At 40.9% G+C, this 22,027-nt stretch overlaps 2 protein-coding genes across 3 annotated transcripts in view; one reads left to right on the top strand and one right to left on the bottom strand.

The window, feature by feature from the left end:
• Positions 1–437: 437 nt before the first annotated feature.
• Positions 438–10,496, bottom strand: LOC108238237 (protein zyg-11 homolog). The gene is made up of 14 exons (XM_017420194.3): positions 10,312–10,496; positions 8,855–9,020; positions 7,675–8,471; positions 7,373–7,513; positions 6,712–6,888; positions 6,106–6,170; positions 5,857–5,956; positions 5,590–5,640; positions 4,590–4,751; positions 4,441–4,488; positions 3,647–3,847; positions 3,506–3,558; positions 2,358–2,455; positions 438–2,108 (listed from the first exon to the last, which is right to left on the bottom strand). Exons 1-14 carry the CDS (start codon positions 10,312–10,314, stop codon positions 1,927–1,929), a joined length of 2,244 nt encoding a protein of 747 aa, XP_017275683.1. The 5' UTR covers positions 10,315–10,496; the 3' UTR covers positions 438–1,926.
• A 176-nt stretch (positions 10,497–10,672) lies between these two features.
• LOC108238282 (dynein regulatory complex subunit 4) overlaps positions 10,673–22,027 on the top strand; it is a 14,123-nt gene continuing 2,768 nt past the window's right edge. The window contains exons 1-12 of one of the 2 annotated variants that reach the window (XM_017420249.3): positions 10,673–10,874; positions 11,580–11,711; positions 12,811–12,906; positions 14,524–14,721; positions 15,531–15,737; positions 15,824–15,878; positions 16,815–17,017; positions 17,898–18,062; positions 18,560–18,646; positions 18,721–18,930; positions 20,953–21,018; positions 21,098–21,263. In XM_017420249.3, the coding sequence (XP_017275738.1) occupies positions 12,892–12,906; positions 14,524–14,721; positions 15,531–15,737; positions 15,824–15,878; positions 16,815–17,017; positions 17,898–18,062; positions 18,560–18,646; positions 18,721–18,930; positions 20,953–21,018; positions 21,098–21,263 (1,372 nt within the window). In that variant the 5' untranslated portion in view covers positions 10,673–10,874; positions 11,580–11,711; positions 12,811–12,891. Of the gene's footprint in view, positions 10,875–11,579; positions 11,712–12,531; positions 12,613–12,810; positions 12,907–14,523; positions 14,722–15,530; positions 15,738–15,823; positions 15,879–16,814; positions 17,018–17,897; positions 18,063–18,559; positions 18,647–18,720; positions 18,931–20,952; positions 21,019–21,097; positions 21,264–22,027 lie in introns of those variants that run through there. The other variant, XM_037973018.1, reaches the window with a different exon arrangement.

Raw genomic sequence — 22,027 nt, 5'->3', positions numbered from 1 at the left:
AGAAATGAAGTTGACAAGCTAACAGATAGTTCAGTGTGGCAAATGTGAATCTGTGCAGTCTTAAAACAACGGGAATCCCAAAATATTTTTGGGCAGTTCATGAGAACATTATTTTATAAACCCTCCACCAACATTACATTCACATTACTTTTTTTTTTAAAACACAGAACTTTATTATTCGCTAGTGCGAATAGCTATAGCAGAAGCTACCTTTAGCATTTCTTCCTGTAGCATCGTGGTAGTACAGTGAAATTTCATATTATTTCTGCCAAAACAATCATGTTATGTAAAATGTATGATGGTGTAATGGTTTGAAGAATAATGTTTGAATGAAACTATGATATTTTAAAGCCCGGGGTTGTTTTGAGACTTCAACCAGAAGTGGAAGTGTTTCCACTCAGCTAATAATAATAAACTATTAATGGTTTTCATTAGCCGACCCACTTCTAAAGTGGATTGCTGCCATATTAAAACAGCTCCTATCTTCAGAATTTCATCACTTTATACAAATGTTATTATTTAGCTTTTGCATTATCTTTACCTTCATCTTACAGTTGTTTTGGAGGAATATTGTGATATTCCTGCCCCAAAAGTGCTACAACTAGCTCCTGCTGACATTTGTGCTTGCAAATAACAAACAAATATATATGCAAATAACCAAACAAACATAATAACCACACTGTACAAGGCTATAGAACGTGACAATCCTCTGCAGCTCTGTCCATATTCGGATCAGCTATTGGACTTAAACTCTGCATCTTCGCACGGAAATCACTCAGAGCTATCTACAACAGGTGAGATACTGTTTATATATTTGCCACAGAACCCCAAAATGTCCAAACTGTTTTATTAATGCAATTCCTTGAGTCATTCATGGAACTGGGTAAATTGATTTCTGCGCAAATCAAACACCAAATCACCATATTATTTCTGTGGTGACTGAATTTTTATTTAAACATGTCAGAAGCACACATATTATCTGCGAAACACATCAGAGGTCCTTGTTGTCCCGCACTTTTCATCACTTGAACAGCTCATGGTAACATCACACCAAGCTGACCTTTAATCTCAAAGGTCTGCCACAGTTAGTCGGATGTTTACTGGCTGACTTGGTGTTGACTCATGACCTTTGATTGATGACTTGCGAGGAAATGACTAACCTATCAGAATTACCTACTTGCAAAGCCCTAATCTATTTCACGAACCCGTTAAAATTCCTTTAGAAGACGTTAAGAAAAGCAGCGACGAAACTTAAAAGTTAAAGATGATGGTGCATCTTAAAAATTCATGTCAGCTTGTTACTCTGCTTTTCAAAAGGAATTATAAATAGGCCATCTTATAATAGACACTATAGAGCAGTGGCTTCTTCCAGCTGCATTACATAAAATATAATGAATTCAGCTCTAGGAAAGAGTGTGAGAGCATGAAAGGAGAGGGAAGAGGGAGGGTCTATGAGGCACAGATAAAACTCAGCCTCATGCTCATTTGGTAATGTATCAATTAGAGGATATGATGGTCTATATTCTATACATTTACTGACTGAATATTGAACACAAATATTCCTAGCACACAGACAATCCACAAGCTAAAGTACTGAAGTACCACCTAGTGGCAGGATTTGGAACTACACAGAGTTTACATAAACCTTTTGCATAAAGTCAGTCGCACTCTACTTGCAGCTTTTTTGCAACTAATATTTTTCATTTTTACAACTCTATAAAAGTGCAAACTTGGTTTCCAAAGTAATTTGTTGCTGACTCTTGTCATATAGAGCAAACAGTAAATATTTAGATAATCATTCACTTTTGGAGTTGACGATAAGATTCTGCACCAGACTGAACTGCTGCTCTGTTTGCAACATCATGCTAACCGCATGGTATTAAAAAAAAGTCAAATGAAACAAAATGTAATTTTCTAATACTTTTGTTAAGACTTTTCAGGCTGTGTCTGGTGGCTGACCACCCCTGAGTCACTCTGCTGTTTCTCCACCAATGACAAGATGCGGTCCGATAGGCTTTTAATGTCGCTGTGTGTGTCAGGATGCGTGGACAAAGCTCTCAGAAGTTCAGTCAGGCCCTCCTCCTCCAGCATACAGCTGTAATGTGAAGCTGGAAGACAAAAGAGAGACTAAAGGCCACACACAACACGGGTGATAATTAACCGTATTGTTCATAGAAGGTCATTTAACATAAACAAGGTGAGATATTTAGCTGGCATATGTAAAATAAAATCAAACAATGTCAAAGTCTGCTCTGTGTTACATAAAACTAGCCACTGTGGCAAGCATACAGTCACATGTGAACTGGCTCTCCAGAGTCGAACTTCCCCTGGGTCTCCTCAGTGTTTGTGTGGCTTACTGTTTTGACTGCAGACCAGATGTACGGCCCACACCGCCCACAGCTGCACTCCTGAGGGCTGGCATGTCTGAAGCAGAGGGCAAAATGGACGGAATGACCTGGAGGGAAGGCATCATAAAACAGTACATTAAGCTCTACGAAGAACAGAGGAAAGGTTGTACGTTCAGGATCAATTTTGTGTGCACCCTCTGCAAAACCAGTGAAGTGCATGAACATAAGAGAAGCTGTTTCTCACATTGAACTGTTCTGAAATGGTTTAAACAGACTTTTTTCTGGCACTAGTGACTGTAAGAGGTTATCATCAGCAGATATTCAGATAAAGAGTCACATTATGTGGGACGGTTATGGACAATTATTATCTTACCTGTTGTAGGTAGCACTTAAAATGAACTTAGTTGGGAAAAACAGAGTTTAATTCTGACTGGATTGATGAGCTAATGGCTAGTCTGAAACAGGCCAGGACTGAAGTGGAATTGCTGCTGTCCTAAAACAGATCCAGTCTCAAATACGTTACAGGGAATCATGCAAACTCTCTTTTAAAACTTTTACGTCACTGTTCATTTTGCACAACGTGGTTATTTACATAGAATTTTGTAGTTATTTGTAACCAGTTGGCAGCAGCAGTTAGCTGTAGCATTCTCACTGCATCCTTGGAGCATTTCGGGCAAGAAAATCATCATATTTCTACCAAAAATAAGCCATGTAATTTAACACTGGTTGAACTGTGATCGTTTATAAAACAGTGTTTGTATGAACTGAAAACAAAAGATTGGAATTGTGTTAAGGTTTGGGTTGGAGTTGGCCCTGCTTGGACTAGCCGTTAGCTCGTCAATCTGATCATAAATAATTTCTATTTCTCCAAACTGAGGTAATTTAAAGAACTATCTACAACAGGTAAGATATTATTTTTTTACATTGCCTTTCTACAGGACTCTACTTAAAAAAATATCACAGCTAGCCCATTATAGCTATCGAGTAAACTATGCAGTGTTGTGGAAGGCGATATAGTATGATATAAGATTAAGTAAAGACCTATGCAAACATCTAGCTTGTATTTAAGCTTGAACTGAACACTTATGAACAACTGTGTAATAATCTTTGTCTCAACAAAATGCACATTCTGATCTGTCAAGTTCATTCCTCCTCACCTGTATGACACCATTTCTCTCTCAAGATGACCCCACGTTATTATAGACTCATGCTGCAAATACAATAAAAGAGGCAGACATTTAACAGAGCAAACAGAGGAGTAGATGTCTGTTACATGGCTATGAGCACCCAGCACACACCAACTGCTTCAATATGGTGGTACGGAGCTCATCGTCCAGGGTCCAGGCCTCTGTCCTGGAGGCGAGCTGTGCCAGAATCCCCCCTGCAAAGTACCGGACGCCCACCTCCACCTGTGAGTTCTGCAGGAGGCTGAGGACGTGCTCGAGCAGATCTTCATCCATCAGCTCAGCCTGCAACTCCTGCACTTCTGCAATGTTGTTCTACACAAAAATAACAGCAACAAAGTTTGTTCAGTGTACTCAGAATGTCTTATTCAACCTTATTAAATGATCAAAATCAATTAGTCAGTCTTCTCTGTCCAAACCACTGCTCCACAAAATTTTGCCTTTTAGATATGACTTTGCAAAGCTGAGCTGGGATCTACTGTTCTGTCAGGAGAGAATCGCTTCCCTATCAGCCTTTCCAAACTGTACCTTTTCAGTTTTTGTTATTATTCTGTCCGAAACTTTATTGTTTGCCAAGCTGAGTCAGATCTGTGGAGGCTGAGCGGTACTTTTTTGGGGGTTTGTTTGTGTTAGTCAAATGCATTTGATTAGTATTTGATCTCAATTCCTCCTGGAAACAGAGATGGCAGACTGAGTTTTTCCATACTTCTTTCACACTTTGGATTAGATGTACTGAATAAATAATACTTAGTCTAGTATGCCACGTTGTTTTTGTTCATTCTATGTTGTATTTATGTCATTTCAAGATCCTGTGAGGACCAGATGATTCAATATTATATACTGGTACTTAAAAAAGTCATACTAAAAAAGCATTTTTTTACATTTGTCTGTATACTCACTGTACCCACCAAAAGGCCAAGAACTTTCTGCTGAATAGAAGGTTCATTGTAGTACGACTGCAAGTAAAAAAAAAGAGAAATCGTAAAAGAAAAACTGTTTATTGGAGCACATTTCTGTATTAATAGCTCTGTCAGTGGCTTTGTTTTTGGTCACTGACCTCCAGAACCTCTTCGTAGAGCTCCAAGCCCTGGCACTCGATGAAGTTGCGTGCTGCTGTGGGCATCTCATCCGTCAGGTTCCACAAAGCACTCAGGGCAAACTTTAACGTGGTGTCTACAACTCCCACCATGGCTTTCTGCTGCACGATAGCCAGCAGCTGCTGTTAGACGCGGACAACGGGAAGAGAAAAATGAATCAGGAGGACGTGTGAAGAGAACAGCTGAAGGAACTAGAAAGGTTCTGAAAAGATGTTGATGGATGCCAACGCAGCTACTGCCTGAAACTCCGACATACATCAGTGACAAGTTAAAAAGACTCTTCACTTCCAGTTTTGAAGAGAAAATTCTGAGTTCGGATGAGAAATAGACCGATTATTTAAAATATATTAAAAATATCTGCAACCAGACATACCTGTATATAATCAATTGCCAAAAAGGAAAATGAAGATACAGCAGCTGCTACAACCAGCTCACAGTACCGTACAATTTAGTTATTTAAAGTGAGAATAACTATCCATCCATCCAGGGACAAATTGGAGTTACCAATAAACCTAACATGCATGTTTTTGGTCTGTGGGAGGAAACTGGAGTACCCGAAGTAAACGCAAGTGGAAGAGGAAAACATGTAAACTCCATCCGGAAAAGCCCCAGGCCGGGAGGTAAACGTGCAACCTTCCTGCTGTGAAGGGACAGCAGTAACCACTGCACCACTGTGCTGCCAGTGAGAAGTTTACAAATTCTTCTAAGGGTTGTTAAATGCACAGACGTAGACAAATTTATTTGTACTCTTTCAAACAGTAAAATACATTCTGTGAACTGAAAAATGGGCATAAAGTATAAGTTAAAAAATATATAAAGTGAAAAAAGTCCTATGCATAATATAGGTGTATAATATACAACAAGCATTGGAAAAACAACACCTGAGCAAAAAGTTATACAAAGAACCAAAATGCATGCATGAATATCCAGTTCTAAACTAGTGACATAAAAAATATGTACCTTCATGAAGAAGACATCCTTGCTGAGCTGTGTCATCTCCTCTGTGGACAACTGCACATAAAACAAAATGAGACTTGGTTTTTACTCCTTCTAAATTTCAAACTAGATTAAAGGCTTTCATTTAATCTCACAGAGAAACTGTCAACATTTACCTGGAATTTGTAAAAGCAGAAAGTTAGTTGATTAAATAAGCTACACAGAAATACAACAACTTTCCTGCATTTTTCTTTCTACTACAAACTCACAATAAGTGAGCAGAATCGTCACCTTTGCCACCAGAATGGAGATGACAGCCACCGCCATCCTCTGGAGGGTCGGCTCCTCGTGGTTGCTCAGCAAATGAATCACCAGCATGGCTGCTAAACACCTGAGTCGGGATCACAGCACACAGTACTGCAAAACGGCCCGCAGGGACTTACAGAAAAGCCTTTTGGAGTCCAAAATGAAGCCCCAAACCAATCAGCACACTGACTGTTTTTAACTGGCCCTGAATTACCGGAGAGAAAACAAACTAACTTGTCAAAAGGAACATCCTGAAGGATGTAGTCACTGCAGAGAGCCAGCAGACAGTTCTTCTGCACCTGGACAAATTGAAAGAGTTCATAGATTGATCAAAAAAAAAAAAAAAAAAAAAGGCAGCGAATTCATTGAAGAATGGCATATTTCCTGCTGCCTTGCATGTTGAAGATGTAAACAAAGATCAATCTGTTAAAGCTTGAAGTTTGTGTCGCGGATGAGTCTCAGCTACTACCACATCAAATTTTAGCTCAATATCAGTCAAATTAACTGAGTTACAGCCAATTTTTGCATTTCCAAGGTTTGATTAGCTGTGGCAGTCATATTGAACTGGGGTGGCTCCAAAAGGTAGTCAACTGTAGTTCAACTCACAATGAATACTTCTTGAGAGTTTCATTAAAACCTGTCAACTGGTTGATGAGATCTTTCGCTTACAGACAGACACACAAACACACACAATTACTATTGCCTGCCTTTTGCATTTCAGCAATGAGAAAGAGGAGCTCGAGCTTCAACCTAATGCAGCAAAAGTTGGGTAAGATGGTGAAGACTGACACCACAGCTAACAGCAATAAAACTTATTTTTTGCACCGACTGGTCTCTGACCTGCTGCTGGTTGGGGAAGGTCTTCATGGCGTGCAGCAGCTGGCTGACAGTGGAGCTGATCAGGCCGACGGGCATGGCCTCCGCCAGCTCCTGATTGGTCAGGTTGAACACACACGCTGTGGCCACCAGGTGGACATGCAGGGACTCAGGGTGGCTCTGCATCGCAGCCACCACCAGCTGCAGGAAACAACACACCCATGAGGTCTCAGTGCGCAGGTAACACACCGCCGAGCCAGGAATTAGCTTGTACCCTTCCTCCAACCAGAGCCGCTCAAAGCCAGCTGTGCTGCTGGATCGTCCCACTTATCTAAGTACAGTAAATTAGACATCAAATCCTTTGTTGAAATGTGACGATAAGATTTGGTCAAAGTCAGTCTATAACAGCTAAGATATTAACTGTTCATAAGTTTTCCACAGAACCCCTCTTCCAAATGGCTAAAATACCCCTTTAAGTTTGATGTCAGAGATTTTTTTTCCCTCCTCTGCAAGTTGACAAGAGTTGTAATAAATTGGATTGTGCTCAAACGCCGTGGAACCTGTTTCTTGCCTTTGAGAAGTACCTGTGTTGTGAAGTGGCTCAATCTATAAATAAAATTAAAGAAATAAAAGCACTAAAGTAGAGAGTGATGAGCTGCGCTACAAAAAATCCCGGCGACATCACCTTCAGCATGTCGGGTTGTGGTTTTTCAGCGTCAGTGGTCAGGCTGTAGAGATGGACGAGGGCCTCTCGCACGAAACACTCCCGCTCTCTGTACCTTCCGAGCGCCTCGCGTACCTGCTCCTCATTAGCCTCTCCGGTTACCTGAGCACACACCGCAGATCGGCAAAGTCGGCGCGACGGGAAACACAGAGTGCATATTCAGAAAACACACAAACGGAACCTTGAGTCAAGAAGAAACTTATGCAAGAATCAGATCCCCCCCCGATGAGACCGCATGTTTGATGCCAGTAGCAGGTACTCACTTTCAGATTTTTCTGCGATGAAAGGACGGGACAAGCGCTGAGTCCAGTGGCGAGCAGCCCAATAAATACGAGGCCACTCCTGGACTCCACAAAAGCTGTGACTGCAGCTTCACTCATCTTCTTCCTCCCTGATATATCTAAAGAAACGAGCGAAGGGAGGACCTGAGGACTCCCCTCCAAAAGCTGCTGCACTGTCTCATCGCTGTCTTTTCCATCACTGTCATCAACAGCAAAGTGGTCTTCTGAAAAGTCCAAATGCCTGAGTGCATTAAGCTGACTAAAGACAAACAATAAACTAGCAGGTGACATATCCAGCTGCCTTAGTCTGTGGACGATTAAGAATCTCAGGGTAGTTTTACACTTGAGGAGGGCGTTAAGTTTTGAAATGGTGCTGCAGGAAATATCCAGAGTTTCCAGGTGAGGAAGAGAGCAGATATCCTCAAGGATATCATCCGTTAAGTCTGTGTTGGCGACATGGAGCGTTCTGAGGCTCTGTAAGGAGCTGAAGCTGTTGCCCACCCCAACATCTCCTTCCAGAGATCCCCAGTCCAGACGTAAGCCACTGAGGGACAACTTATGCAGGCTAGCCCTGCAGTCTGAGCTGGAGGCCAGGCCTGAGATGACGTTAGCCCCCGTGAGACCCGACACCCAGGAGGCATCTAATTCCAGGAGCTGGTGAGGGCAGAGGGCCAGGCGGAAGGCCTCTGCCGACACCGGACAGCAGCGGATGGAGGCTCTTCGCAGGCGGAGCTTCTCGCAGTTTCGGAAAATCCCAACAGTTGTGTCATTCAGGATGCCTAGCGGAGAGAAGAGAACAGAGACACATTGTAGGAGAAAGAAGCCTCAGTTAAACCCCTCTCCTGTTTGTGGAATGAACTTTTCCTACAGGTTCAGCCTGGCAATCTGTAACTCAGAAAATTCACAAATCATTCGGTCATAAAGTCAGTAAGGAATAATGATAATAATGGTTCAGTTAGCTTTCATTTACAGGGGATGAACAAGTAACCTCTGGTCAAATGTCAAATTACCTTTAAAGGCTGTAAAAAGGATTTATTAGATTGCCTTTCCTGTTTGCCAACAAACTGCTCTCGCTTGGCATCCCACAGTTCCTGAAACTGAGGAGTTTTTAATTTTCTTTTTATTGGAAACGAGGGGGCTTTTTTTAGTTTTCCTGGCGTACCTTTAGTTGCCATGTTCTGGAGCAGTTGGTCAGCCAGTTCCTGTGGGAATACTGGGGCCCAGATGAGGCTCATGGAGCCGTCTCCTCGCTTGTTGCATAAAGCGTCTAAACTGAAGCACACCTGAGCCAAGCAGAGGTCACACAGCGCCTGGGGACCCTCCCCATCCTGCAACACACACGCACACACACATCATCAGGGAATCACATGAGTCAAACTACTGGATAATAGCATATCACAGAAAATGCATATAGATTTATCTGAAACTCTGTATTTTTTGTCTGTACTGACGTGTCCACCTGAGATAAGATTGTGTTAAACACACTCTTTACTTTTTCCATGCAGGGTTGATAAATGGGTTGCTTTATGTGTGACACAGTTTAAGGTTTTCTGTACTTTTCAAGTCCCAGCAGGACAGTTTGTTAAAAGACAATGTTTTGTTTGGATCTCATTAGATCTCAAGTTACATGTTTTGTGAGAATGCAGTGTGACTGAATGCTGAATGACTTTGTGAAGAATTTGCTGAAGAAGCTGAAACTGAGTTTACGAAGCTCAAAATAGCAGAACACTGGCTAAAAGCTAACAGGAGCGAAACACTTGCTGAAAAAAGCAAATTGCTAGCTAAAATCCACAATCAGCAAAAGAAAGGCTTGCTAAAAAGCTAAAAGTAGCACAATAAGACAAAAATAGAGCAAGTTGCTGATGCTGATTTCAAAGATCTGAAGGAATTGAAAAGATGGATTTCAATGCATCTCAAACAGAATTTCTAACAAACTTTTTTTTTTACTTTGTCAGCATGGGGTATTGTTTGTAATATTTTGAGGGAACCGAATAATTTAATCTATTTTAGAAAAGGGTTATAGAATGATAAAATGCACCCACCACTTTTCAATTCTATTGTGTTTTTTTTTAATTATTTAGCCCCCTCTATTTAAAATTAACTTAATTAATGTGGAATACTTTGTGAAAGTTCATTACTTATAACCAATTTAAAAAATCCATTTAGATTTCAGGTTGTGAGGCAACAAAGTAAAAGAAAATAAAGGTGTCAGTGAAGACACAAAAAAACAATTTGTTTTACACTAACGTCTGTCATACACTGTAGGTTTCTCATGCTTTTCTGCAAGCTTCCCAGTTATTTTCAAGGAGATGTAGTAATTACTGTATGTGCTGAACAGTTTCAGCTTGTTGAGTCCAGTAAAAAACACATAGAACTATATAAATGGAGGCTGACAGAGTTCTTCTGCAGGGCTCAACAGGTCCTCAGTGACAGAAGATCTCTGGCTGCAGGGGTCTAATTATATCCGCAGCAGAATAAACAAAGCACCACGCAAAGCCCGTTTAAACCACCTAATCTCTGCAGGGCAAAGTGGACAGAAGCACCTAAAGCAGGCTACAATAACTCAGCGTTCACTACTGAGACAAAAAAAAGCACCAAAATAAAACCTCTCAAACTCACCATGCTCGAAAAGCAAAAGAAACAAACAAATAATAATAAAAAAAAAACCTCGACAGGATAAAAGAAATAAAACTGGACCACGTCGTTCAGCAACTTTTCAGAGACGTCATTGTTCCTATTCGTCCATTTTCAGGCCCTCAGAGGAAACTAAAAACCAGCATGTTTTGATAAAACTCGCTGCTGATGATCTGAGTGTCAACTGTCACGGTCTCGCTTCCTATTGGTCAGCCTGCGTGACGTCAGCAGCCTCTTTTAAAGCCCAGTGTTTCCGGATGTAGTCCTTCAGCTTATCAAGGGGCCAAAAGCTCAGCCAAAGGAAAGTTTGTGGTAGTTTTTTTTTTTTTTTTTATTCCAACATAAAGTGGAGACTAAAACAGCCTTTTTACATTGTAGTGTAGCAGATTGGAGTTTTATATTGTCTAGTTAAAAAAAAAGCTTGAATAACCTGATATCTTGGTAAAGATATGGCGTTGAATGAAGCGTGTGCAGCTCTAAAACCCTCTGCTGCATGTTCCTCCTCTGTGTGGTTCAGTCCATTCCGCATTCCTCACCACCTGGACAAGGTAAACAATCTGGGTTCTGCTTTGGTTAACAATAAAAGTTGAAGTGGCATTAAAGTTCATGCAGTGGTTCACAACAGATGAACAAACACACACGTACACACAGACACAGGCAACTACATGATCGCCCACCTTTTATTGTGGTGAGTAAATTAAATACTTAACATTCACTAAAAAAATGCATATCGCCTGCCGCCTTTCATGACAGAGTTTTAATTCAAGATGGCCACCACCATTCACATCTTGGAAAATATGCTACTGCTTGGAGTATGTGTTCAGAATGACTTTCTGCTACTACCACATAAACTTATCTGTAATTTAATGTAAATTAGGGCCATTTTTGTGAAGGCAAAGTTAGCTGTGATGGCCATCTTGATTTGTGTTGACTCCAAATGTCTGTCAGTTGTCGATGTTCAGCCAGTGATTACTTTCTGAGAGTTTTATTCAGATCCGTCCTCTGGTTCATGCTTTAGACAAATGAACGTGCACACACATTCACACACGCTGGCAAAAATATTATCGCTCCACCTTTGCCTCTTGCAGCAGGCAATTAAGAGAAAATGCTACTCATATAAGACAGCTTCAGCAAAACATGTACTATAAAACTCATCTCCTCAGAACACTTTTATAGACTCTTTTAGTTCTTGTTTACTTGTCCTTCTCACAAAACCTTTCAAGTTCTGTCTTGTTGTTGTTGTTTAACTGCAGGTACAGCATTTCTGAGGTCCGTTCACAGAGTTTTAACTGGACTCTTCATGCAGAGGAAAACATTCAGCTGGACTTCCTGAAGTAGACCATGTCCACTTATGACAGATGCACACCTGTCTCACATTTTGAAAGGTGAAAACATCTATGAAAATACTGCAGTACATTTATACAACCGTGGAACGGTGGACCAGGGGTTAGCCTCACAGTGAGAAGGTCACAGTTTCACCTCCCGACCTTTCTGTGTGGAGTTTACATGTTGTCCCCTTGCACGTATGGGTTTTCTCCAGTACTTCAGTTTCCTCCCACAGACCAAAAACATGCTTGTTAGGTTAATTTGTAACGCTAAATTGGCCCTAGATACGATTGTGAATGGTTGTCTGTCTCATTTGTCTCTATGTGTCCCTATGATGGACTCGAGACCTGTCCAGGGTGTCCCTCACCTCTCACACAGTGACTGCTGGAGATAGACACCAGGTCCCCTGTGACCCTGTACAGAAAAGTTGGTAAAAAAAAAGGGATGGGTGGATTTTTATAACCTTTTTTCATGCTTTGTTGGCATCAGTGGTCTTTGGTAGCAATTTAGAAATTCATGGTTTGGGGTTCAGGTTTGTTCATACCATATATATATCATACTTAAAAAAAAACGGTTCTCAGTTTTTAAGTTTCCAGGACACAATTGAACAAAAAAATAAACTTTGAACAACACACAGGTTAAATAGCAATATTCAGTACTTAAATTTCAGTATGTGTAAAAATAATGACAAAGAAAAATATAACTCAAAGCTAATAAAGAGCTTTGATTTTAAATTGTTTATTTTAGAACAAGAAATAAAAATCATTCCATTATGAATACTTTTTTAACAAGTGTAAAAGATTTAGTACAATGAAAAAATAAAGCCTGGAGGTGACATTAAGTTGTTGCTATGACAACACAGCAACAGCTATCTGATATTGGAACTCTTAAGACTCATTTGATGATCAAGCCACACTTACCGTCCCGAGTGTATTTTGCGCTGCTCATCCAGTCACAATGGTGAAGAAACTTTTATTTATTGATTTTACTTTTTTCTGATGATGTTGTTGAGTGCTGAAAGTATTTTTTATCTTATGTTTAGAACATTTTATTTGTCTGTAAAGAAGTTAGTTAGCAAGCTGTCTGACAGTTAGCAAGCTAACTGGCAGTTAGGAAGTTATTTTTAAGACCGTTAATGTTGGTGTGTTTTTTCCTCAGCCACCAAAACCAAAAGGGAAAAAGAAGGGCAAAAAGACAACGCCCACTGTCATAGTTGATAGTGGCAGATCAACAAAAGAAATGTCAAAGGATGAGGTAAGAGCTAGCTAAGCTGCAGCAGTGACAGTTTTTTTTCTCCAGTTGCTTTGCTGTAGAGCTTATTGCATACTCAGCAAGAACCAAGAAAATTGTTTGTTTACTTGAAGTGGAAAGAACAAGAACAAAGTTCAAGTTGGCCAGGACATTTCATACTTCACAAGAAACGCAAGAACAGAACTTCTGGAAATTTAAATAAGTGTGGGAATACCGGAACGTCAACATTTCAGCTTTTATACATCAGCCACGCCCACTTCAAGTTTCTGACCAATCACACAATGGTTGTCGGACAGCAGACGAGAAAAATGTTCTGCCCAGATGATGTGTTGACAACAAGCTGCAAGAGCTCTCAAACCGGTGTTGCTAAAAATGGAAAAAAAAAAAAAAAAAATAGACGTCATTTTTTTTCCGCAGCCCCGGGAGAAAGAACAATTTTCTCACTTCCTGCAAAATATGTTGCAGCCTTAAGGTGTCTGGACCAAAACCGATGTACGAGGCATCTCTGTCTTCTTTCAGTGTTCAAAACTGAAGCCAACAATATCTGGTTTACAGGCTGGCATTTTGTATTTATGGAGCTAAAAGTGTCTTAAAGTAAGCCTTTAATTATTTAACAGCTTGAGGAAAGAAACTGTCTGAGTTTGGTGATCTGGGTCCTGCTGGATCTATAGCGTCTGCCTGAGAGCAACAGTTCAAAGAGATGGGAGCTGTGATGTGAGCTCTCCTTGACAATGTTGGTGGCTCTGCTGAGACATCGGGAGGTGTAGAAGGACTTTAGAGAGGGCAGGGGGCAACCAATGATCGACTGTGAGGTGTTCACTACTCCCTGAAGCCTTTTCTGGTCTGACTCAGTGCAGCAAGGAAAGCACACTGAGATGGAAGCTTGGTAGAAGTTCACCAGGTGCTTCCCACCCACATTATTTCTCCTGAGCACCCTCAGGAAATGAAGATGCTGCTGAGCCTTCTTCAGGGCGGTTGCTGTGTTAGCGGTCCAGGAGAGGTCAGCAGATAATACGCAACTAAACATAAATGAATAACTGAACAAACAGCCAGGTAAGAAATATGTGAATCATAAGATGTTAACTCCAGAAGAAAAGTTATCTGACGTGTATGAGCACTACTGGAGAAGCATTCAGGAGAAGGAAGCAGCACACAATGATAATGCCCCATGGCTGGAACTGCCCATTTGGAAAAAGTCGAGTGGGTTGGGTGGGTTTTGTGTGCGTGGGGTGGGTTGGGGATGACTCTCAGCTTCTTACACACCAAATTTTAGTTCAATATCTGTACAACTGACTGAGTTATAAACATGTTTATGTTGACTATGATCAATGAGCTGTGGTGGCAGTCTTGACTTGGGTTGACTCCAAAATCTAATCAGTTTTAGATGAATATCCAGTGGTTATTTTCTAGGACCTTCATTATAATTTCTTTGGTGATTCTTGAAATATTTTGCTAACAGACAAATGTACACAGACACGGGCAAAAACATTACTGCCCACTTTTTGCCTTTTGACAATAAGCAATGCACATCACTGATCAAACATTTGGACCCAGCTACGCATTTATTGTGAATGTGTTTTGGTCCATTTAAATGTCGACACAAGGGTTTTTGACTTGCAGCTGTGGGACCTAGCTCTTCACCTCCAAGAAGAGCTTGAGACGGTCAAGAAGCAGAGGCACGACCTCCATCTGGAAACAGACAGAGCCCAGGCCTCCTGGGAGACCACCATGAAGAACCTGGGGGAGAAGGAGGCCGAGCTGAGGAACAGGAGGAGGGAGATGGAGGAAGCCATGGAGCGCCGCAGGGAGGAAATCACTGTGAGCTGACATACATCTAAGTATACAAAGATCTGAGCGCTAGCATACATTATGATTATTACAAAAATTAAATCAGCTGTCAATGTAGCACTAAAGTGCCATACTGATCCTGCTGGTTACCTTTAAAGGGTCTTGCCCCAAAAGTTTAGTAAGTCAGGCATTTTTGCCCTTTTGTCCCTGGAGAATCTGTTGTTCCACGTTACAATGACACAGAACACATGGGTTTATTTAAAAGTCTAAAGCCTTTAGTTTGTGTGTCTTTAGCCAACAGAGGGACCGTGACTTGGACCTCTGCAATATCACTGATTTCTTATTTTACGCTTCCTTTTTTCATTTTGCATGGGTTTAATACCCAAGCCCATTAGAATATCAGAAATAACTGAAACTCTGACTAATGTAAAATTAGCTCATGTCAGAATAATATAGTTCAGGCCACTCAGTGTGTTGTTGATTTCACAGTAACATCAGCATCGCTTTCTGATTTCTTGTTTATTGCTCAATTGACTGTTTATTTTATTTTTTTCCTGATTATTGTTGAATTTGACTCACTTCATTTTAGTCTTTAGGGGTGTGACATGAACAGTTTGAGAACCACTGGTCCAACCGAATCCTGACTTTATCAAGCTAAACCCCAAATTAAATCTAACCTGGCATAAATGGAGATACTACCTAAAGCTAACCTTAAATGTAACCTAAAATGAACGTTTTCTTTGCCTGTAACAACCTTCTGTTACTCGAGCTTTAACTTTACAAACTGGTGTATGTCTGAACCTCACATGTAAGCTCCATGTTTGCTCGCTGGTGTCCAGGTTTACAAGCAGAAGCTGAAGCACGTCCTGTCTGAGCAGAGCAGCACCATCACTGAGCTGAAGGTGGACGGCGCCGCCTCACTGGTCCAGCACCAGCACCAGCACGCAGCGTCGGCGCTCGAGCTGCACAGGCAGGTTCACGTCCTCCAGGCAGACTGCAGAGAGAAGCAGCTGGAACACGAGACCTTGATCAAGGACCTGGTGCTGGTGAGGCCTTTATTGATTGAAGTTTGAAGTTTTCCGTCTTTACCTATGAGTGCATGATGAACACCTGGCGCACTCCACCTCACCAGAAACACTACACGGAGATGATAGCGATGAAGAGAGACTACGAGGACAAGGTGCATGGTAAGAAAGATTGGAACAGGGGAGGCTGAGAGTCACACAAGGGGATCAGGAGACTAATATAACCATTGAAAATCGCATCAGTTGAATTCCTTTTTCTGTTTATTTCCTTTCTCCTTTACGCTCTTTCATTTCTATTTTCACCCTTCACGTCCTTCCCAACTTCCCTTTTTTATATCACCTGCCACCAAAGGTGAAGGTTGAGCGATAATGTTGTTGCCTGTGTCTGTGTGTATTTGTTTCTTTGTACCATGAGCCAAACATCTCATGAACCTCTGGACAAATTTGAATGAATCTTTCAAAAAGTAATCAGTGGGTCGACATCTAGAACTGAGTTAAATTTTTTAATCAACCAGATTTAAAATTACTGCTACAGCTAAGCAATCCTACCAAACACGAAAATGGCGATAAAGCGGCCAATTTTACAGATATTGAGATAAAATTTGTTATGGTAGTAGATGAAACTGATTCCCAACCTATTCTTTGAGTGCTAATTGACCGCACAAGAATGGTGTTTAAAACTTTGCCATCAACTATTGAAATCAACTCTTTAAGGAAAATAACTCATGAAATCGTAGATGGATTTCAATAAAACATTTAGAAATGAATCATTAAGATGACATCCACAACTCATTAGCTTTTGGACCTAACCCAATTCCAGATGTCTACCACAATCAATTGACCATGGAAAATACAAAAAGGCCTTGCTCAGCTGCTTAATTTTAGCTTAGTGTTTCAAAAGGTCCCTTGGTTTAGGCGTCCATCTGATGGTTGGAATACAAGTAGATTTACCAGGTGGGGAAACAGATCTTAAAGGAGGAAACACTACTTTCATTTAATTTGTCTTTTATTTTTTCCTCTTGCTGTCATAAACAAGTGTTTTGTAAATGCTGCCTCTGAACTTTCGTCTTCCTCTTCTTGCTGCCCCTGCATGATCAGAGATGGAGTTCAGCGGTGACCAGCAGAGACAGACTCTGGTGGCGAGGGAACTGATGCGCCTGAAGGAGGCGACAGACAGCATAGACAACAAGATGAGGCGTCACGTGACAACTCTGACTGAAGATCACAACATGAGGTTGAACCACATGTATGCCATTGCCAGTCAGAAGAAGATGCAGAGTAAAGGAATGAGCCAATCTATGGTGAGAAGAGCCATCACGCTGACGCACAAGCACAGTCACATACAGCGCATCACTGGGATCAACATGAACAGGTTGTTTTGCTTTAATCTTCCTGGAGTTAAAATGAACCAGGTGCCACTGACTTTATTTCCTGGAATCAGAAGAAAAGTCCTCAAACTCAACCTCTGTTCTCCAGTTTTGTATGTTTGTTTGGTTTTTAATTTCTTGAACCAGCTGAAATGCAAAATCAGTGTGGCACAAAACATCTCTCTCTTTAGATTCATGGTTCCCAATCTGTGGTACAAGTACCACTGGTGGTATTCAGGATACCTGCAGTGGTACTCACGACTGACAGGTTAAATAATTCTTAAATGACTAGCAGTCCTTGAAGGAAGGCACATCACCCACTGCCTTTCATGCCAGAGGTATAGTTACAGCTGCTTTGGTCAAACTTTAAAATAATATTATATACAATCTTATGCTATATGAAGTTCTAGCGAGATGTGTTAGCACTCAGAGTATGTGTTGTGAATGACTCTTGGCCACGAACACACCAAACCCTCGCTCAGTATGTGTAAAAATGACCATTATAGCCATTTTTGTGTTGGCTTTTGTGGCCATCTTATATCAGGTTAACTCCAAACATTAATTAGTTGTAGAGGAAAATGTAATGATCACTTTCTGTAAGTTTCATTAAAATCCAACATTAAGCTAAAGGATGATGATGATACTCATCTCTAAGTTTTTTTCTTTTGTTTTTGTTCAATCCACTTTGCAGGTGGAGGTGAAATGTTTCGAACATGAGCACAATGGTTTCATCTCAGCACATCACAAACACTGACTGAACTTTGTGGTACTGGTCTCAACCATTTCGTGTTTGGTTCCGTATTTTTCTGTGTAGGTGCAGATAACAGTCAATCTCCTGCTGAAGCAGGAAGAGCAGGAATTGAAGCTGGAGCTTTCAGAAAACGAGCGCCTGCGAGAAAAGCTGAGCGATCTCGAGCAGAAATGGGATGAGCTGCAGAGGAGGATGCAGCAACCCACAAATGACAAGGACCTAATGGCGGTGAGTTCTACTGAGCGTCACCGGTCTAAAACCACATGGTGTTAAAGGCCAAGCATTCCTGTTGCCAATTGGTCAACTTAAATCAGGTTGACTTCAGAAGTTAATTATTTGTACATGTATGACCAATGAATACTTTCTTAGAACTTAAAAATATTTACAGTTTGTGCAGATTTATGTTTATGCTACATAAATACAAACATTTACCTTCACCTTTGCTCCTGTTACAGTCATTTATTTATATGACTATCAGTCTATATGGGAACTGACAAATGTGACCTGTGGACCAGTGCAAAGCTGGAGCCCTGAGTATTATCTGTCCTTTATAACACATATTCTGAGCATGATATGAGATTGTGCATAACATTTTCAAGATTTGCCACTCTCATTTCTCACAAAATGATCTTAGTCTAAAACCTTGCTTTGAAAGGTGGCAGGCAATGTACATTTCTTCAAGGAATGCTAGGCTTTTAATTATCTAATGGCTTTATGCTTGACAGAGGTATCATCTTCAGCTGAAAGTGGTTGCAAGGGAGCACACAGATTTGTCGGTGAAGCTGGAGCTGCTTAGGCAGGCCATCAAAGAGGTACAGTAAGCTGCTCCCATCAGCTGCTTTCCTTCTTTCATCACTCGTAGTGAGGTTTGTAAATGTCCCTGCAGGTTGAGAGGGAGCGTGACGAGCTGCAGAGGAAGCAGACAGAGACCATCTTGGATGTGCAGCAGAAGAGTGGGCTGAAGAGGATGCTGCTGGAGAGGAAGATTGCAAAGCTGACAGAGACACTGGAGAAACAACAGGCCCGGCTGTATGCTGCACTGTCCATCTCCAGCAGTGATCCGGAGACGCGCTGCAACGCCAGCAAAAACCTGAAGGTGAGGTGCCAGAGGCAGGCCCTGGAACTACAGAGACAGACAAGTTTATTTGTACCCTTTTGTTAAAGAAGTAAAAGCCCACAAATATCTAAAACTGCTTTTGAATTTTGGTTCAACAGAATTATTGAAAAAATAAATAAATGAATTAATGAATCTGGCCTTGACAAAAAGGATGGTACCCTAGAACAGAATGATACTAATTTGACCTCAGGGACATGTGAAAATAAGGTGTGTCCTGTAATCATCATCACAGGTGTCTTCAATCCTGTAATCAGTCAGTCTGCTTGCATAAAGGGAGAAAAGTAGTCACTGTGCTATTTGCTAGCATGGTGTGTACCACACTGAACATGGAGCACAGACAGCTGAGGACAGAGTTGTCTCAGGAGCTTAGAAAGAAAATAACTGGCAACATGTTAAAGGTAAAGACTATAAGACTATCTCCAAGCAGCTTGATATTCCTGAGACTACAACTTCCAAAGAGATTTTAGGTGAACTCCAAGGTCAAAGGTCATCAGTGTCAGATTACACAATCAATCTGTTTGAGTCAAAGTTGATGACTCAAGAGGACACCAAATCATAAAAAAGCCAGACTGGAATTTGCCAAAATAAATATTGAGAAGCCACAAAAATCTGGGAGAATGTCTTTTGGACAGATGAGACAAAACTGGAGCCTTTTGGCAACAAGTCCCATCAGCTGTCTGTTCACAGACTAAACAATGAAACATCTAACAAAAAGAACCCTCGGTGGCTCGGTTCTGTTCTGGGCCTGCTTTGCTGCATCTGACACAGGATATCTTAAATCTGTTCAGGGTCCAATGAAATCTTGAGACTATCAAACATTCAGGAGCTAAATGTGCTGCTCAGAGTCAGAAAGTTTGGTCTCAGTCACAGATCATGGGTCCTCCAACAGGATAATGACCCAAAACACAAACCTAAAAACACCAAGAGTGGATCAGAACCAAACATTGGACTGTTCTGAAGTGTCCTTCTGAGCCCTGATCTAAATCCTGTTGAACATCTGAGGAAGGAGCTGAAACATTCAAACCTGAGACAGATGGAGCAGTTTGCTCAGGAGGAGTGGACCAAAATACCTGTGGACAGGTGAAGACGTCTCAGAGAGAGGGACAGAAATCACCTGACTGCAGTTATCGACTCATCGATGATAATAATAATAATAATAATAATTTATCTGCTGAACCAGCATTCAAAAGCAATGACTGAAAAAAAAAAATATTTTCATCAGTTATAAAAGTTATATTAGTGAGGTAGGTTTTTTTCTTTCTTTAACAAAAGTGTACAAACTAATTTGTCCACGGCTGTATGTAACAACTGAACCGAAGCCCAAGGACTTGCCAATCTGTTGAAATATAGTGGTTGTGGAGGTTTGGTTGTGAGATCCCAAGCGTGCAAGTGACATGCAGTTGTGACATCTTGTATTATTACATGATGTCATTTCCAAGATTTGATCAAATCTTAAGCAGGTTGGTTTCCAAAAGTATTTATTAAGTGAAAATCAAAAACAAACTGTTAGATGACTCAAAACAAACAGGATTGAACAAACTTATGCTTGAGGATCTGACAGAGAATGAATAAAACCAGGGAGCTTATATCTACTGGAAGGTGTGATTGGCAAGTGGAAGCAGGTGAGTTGATTGCAGATCCTTTTATGTTGATGTTTTGGTCAAATCTTGGAAATGATATCATGCACCGTGTCATGCAATATTACAAGATCTTGCAAGATGTGTTAGCTCTCAGAATATATGCTGACAATGACTCTCAACTACAACCACATCAAACTTTAGCTCAATATCTTTAAATTTGACTGATTTATATTCATTTTTGTGTTTGTTGTCCGTTAGCCATTGTGCCCATCTTGAATTGGGTTGACTGCAAAAATGAATTAGTTTTAAATGTACATCCAATGATTACTTTCTTTTTGTCTGAAATCAGATCAGATCAGTGTTCTTGTGATGTGTATGCCGAGACAAAACTTCCAGATGTATTATTGTTTGCTGCTTGTAGGAACTTATGGAGTCTAAAGACAAGATAATCGCTGCCCTGCAGGAGGAGATTGCTCAGTACTCTAAGGTGAGCGGTAGCAAGCAAGGCCTGACAGCTTTATGCTGCTGCAGCTCAGACAGTGACAGTGTGTGGGTTTGGTCTGCAGGAATATGATGAGCTGCTTCATGACACTAAGGAGAGCTCCAGCAACCTGCTATATGACTCTCTCTTCAAGCCTTCCAAGCAGATCCTGCAGGCAGCCAGAGATCCTTCAACTACTGTCAGCAACCAACGGACCTCTGCAGCAAACACTCCCATCAGCTCTACCTCAGGTCAAAACCAAACCACTGTTTGAGGAAACATTGAATTAAATGCTAGATATGTCACGTCTGAGGGCTCTTCTGCATATGCTTATTGGTATAACATGTTTGTTCTAGTGGTGTCCAATCCTAGTCCCTGAGGGCCACTTTTTGCATGTTTAACTTGTTTCCCTGCTCCAACCAGGGGTGGAAATTAAAAATTTTGTTCACCAGCCATAGTGGCTGGTGGACAAATTTTTTTACCAGCCACTCAAATATTTTACCAGCCACTATTTTTTGTTGTGACAAAAAGTTATTTCATATAATGATGATGATCGACGCAGGTGGAAGCAGTTGTGGTGCCCTACAAGCTGAATACTCTTGAAAAACAGAAAATAAAATAGCTTCTCATCACAACACCTATATTGGTGTTAGACTGCATGTAATCTGTAGTGGATCGAGTGCATCATGTGGGTTTGCAGTGAACTGTTGTAATATTTTTATTATTCAGGTGGTTTTCTCCGCCTGAAGTGGTATTTCGCTTTTATCTAAATAACATTTGGGTTGAATGTTATTTAGATCATTAATTATCCAACAACAACCAGTTAATTTACCAACAAGTCTTTAACTGTTTATTCCACTTTCAACAAGTCCTGTGAATTTGGAGACATTTGTTCTTTTTTTGCAAAGGTTACAAGGGGGGAACCAAATATTTCAGCCGTCTGAAATAATTGGTTCCCCCTCTAAAACACAGGACAAAAATAATTTACCAACAAGTCTTTAACTGTATTTATTCC

Source organism: Kryptolebias marmoratus, linkage group LG20 (genome assembly GCF_001649575.2).
Source record: "Kryptolebias marmoratus isolate JLee-2015 linkage group LG20, ASM164957v2, whole genome shotgun sequence".
In the NCBI taxonomy this organism is placed as follows: domain Eukaryota; kingdom Metazoa; phylum Chordata; class Actinopteri; order Cyprinodontiformes; family Rivulidae; genus Kryptolebias; species Kryptolebias marmoratus.
The sequence above is the reverse complement of the archived record's forward strand: the minus strand, read 5'-3'. Positions and strand labels throughout refer to the sequence as shown.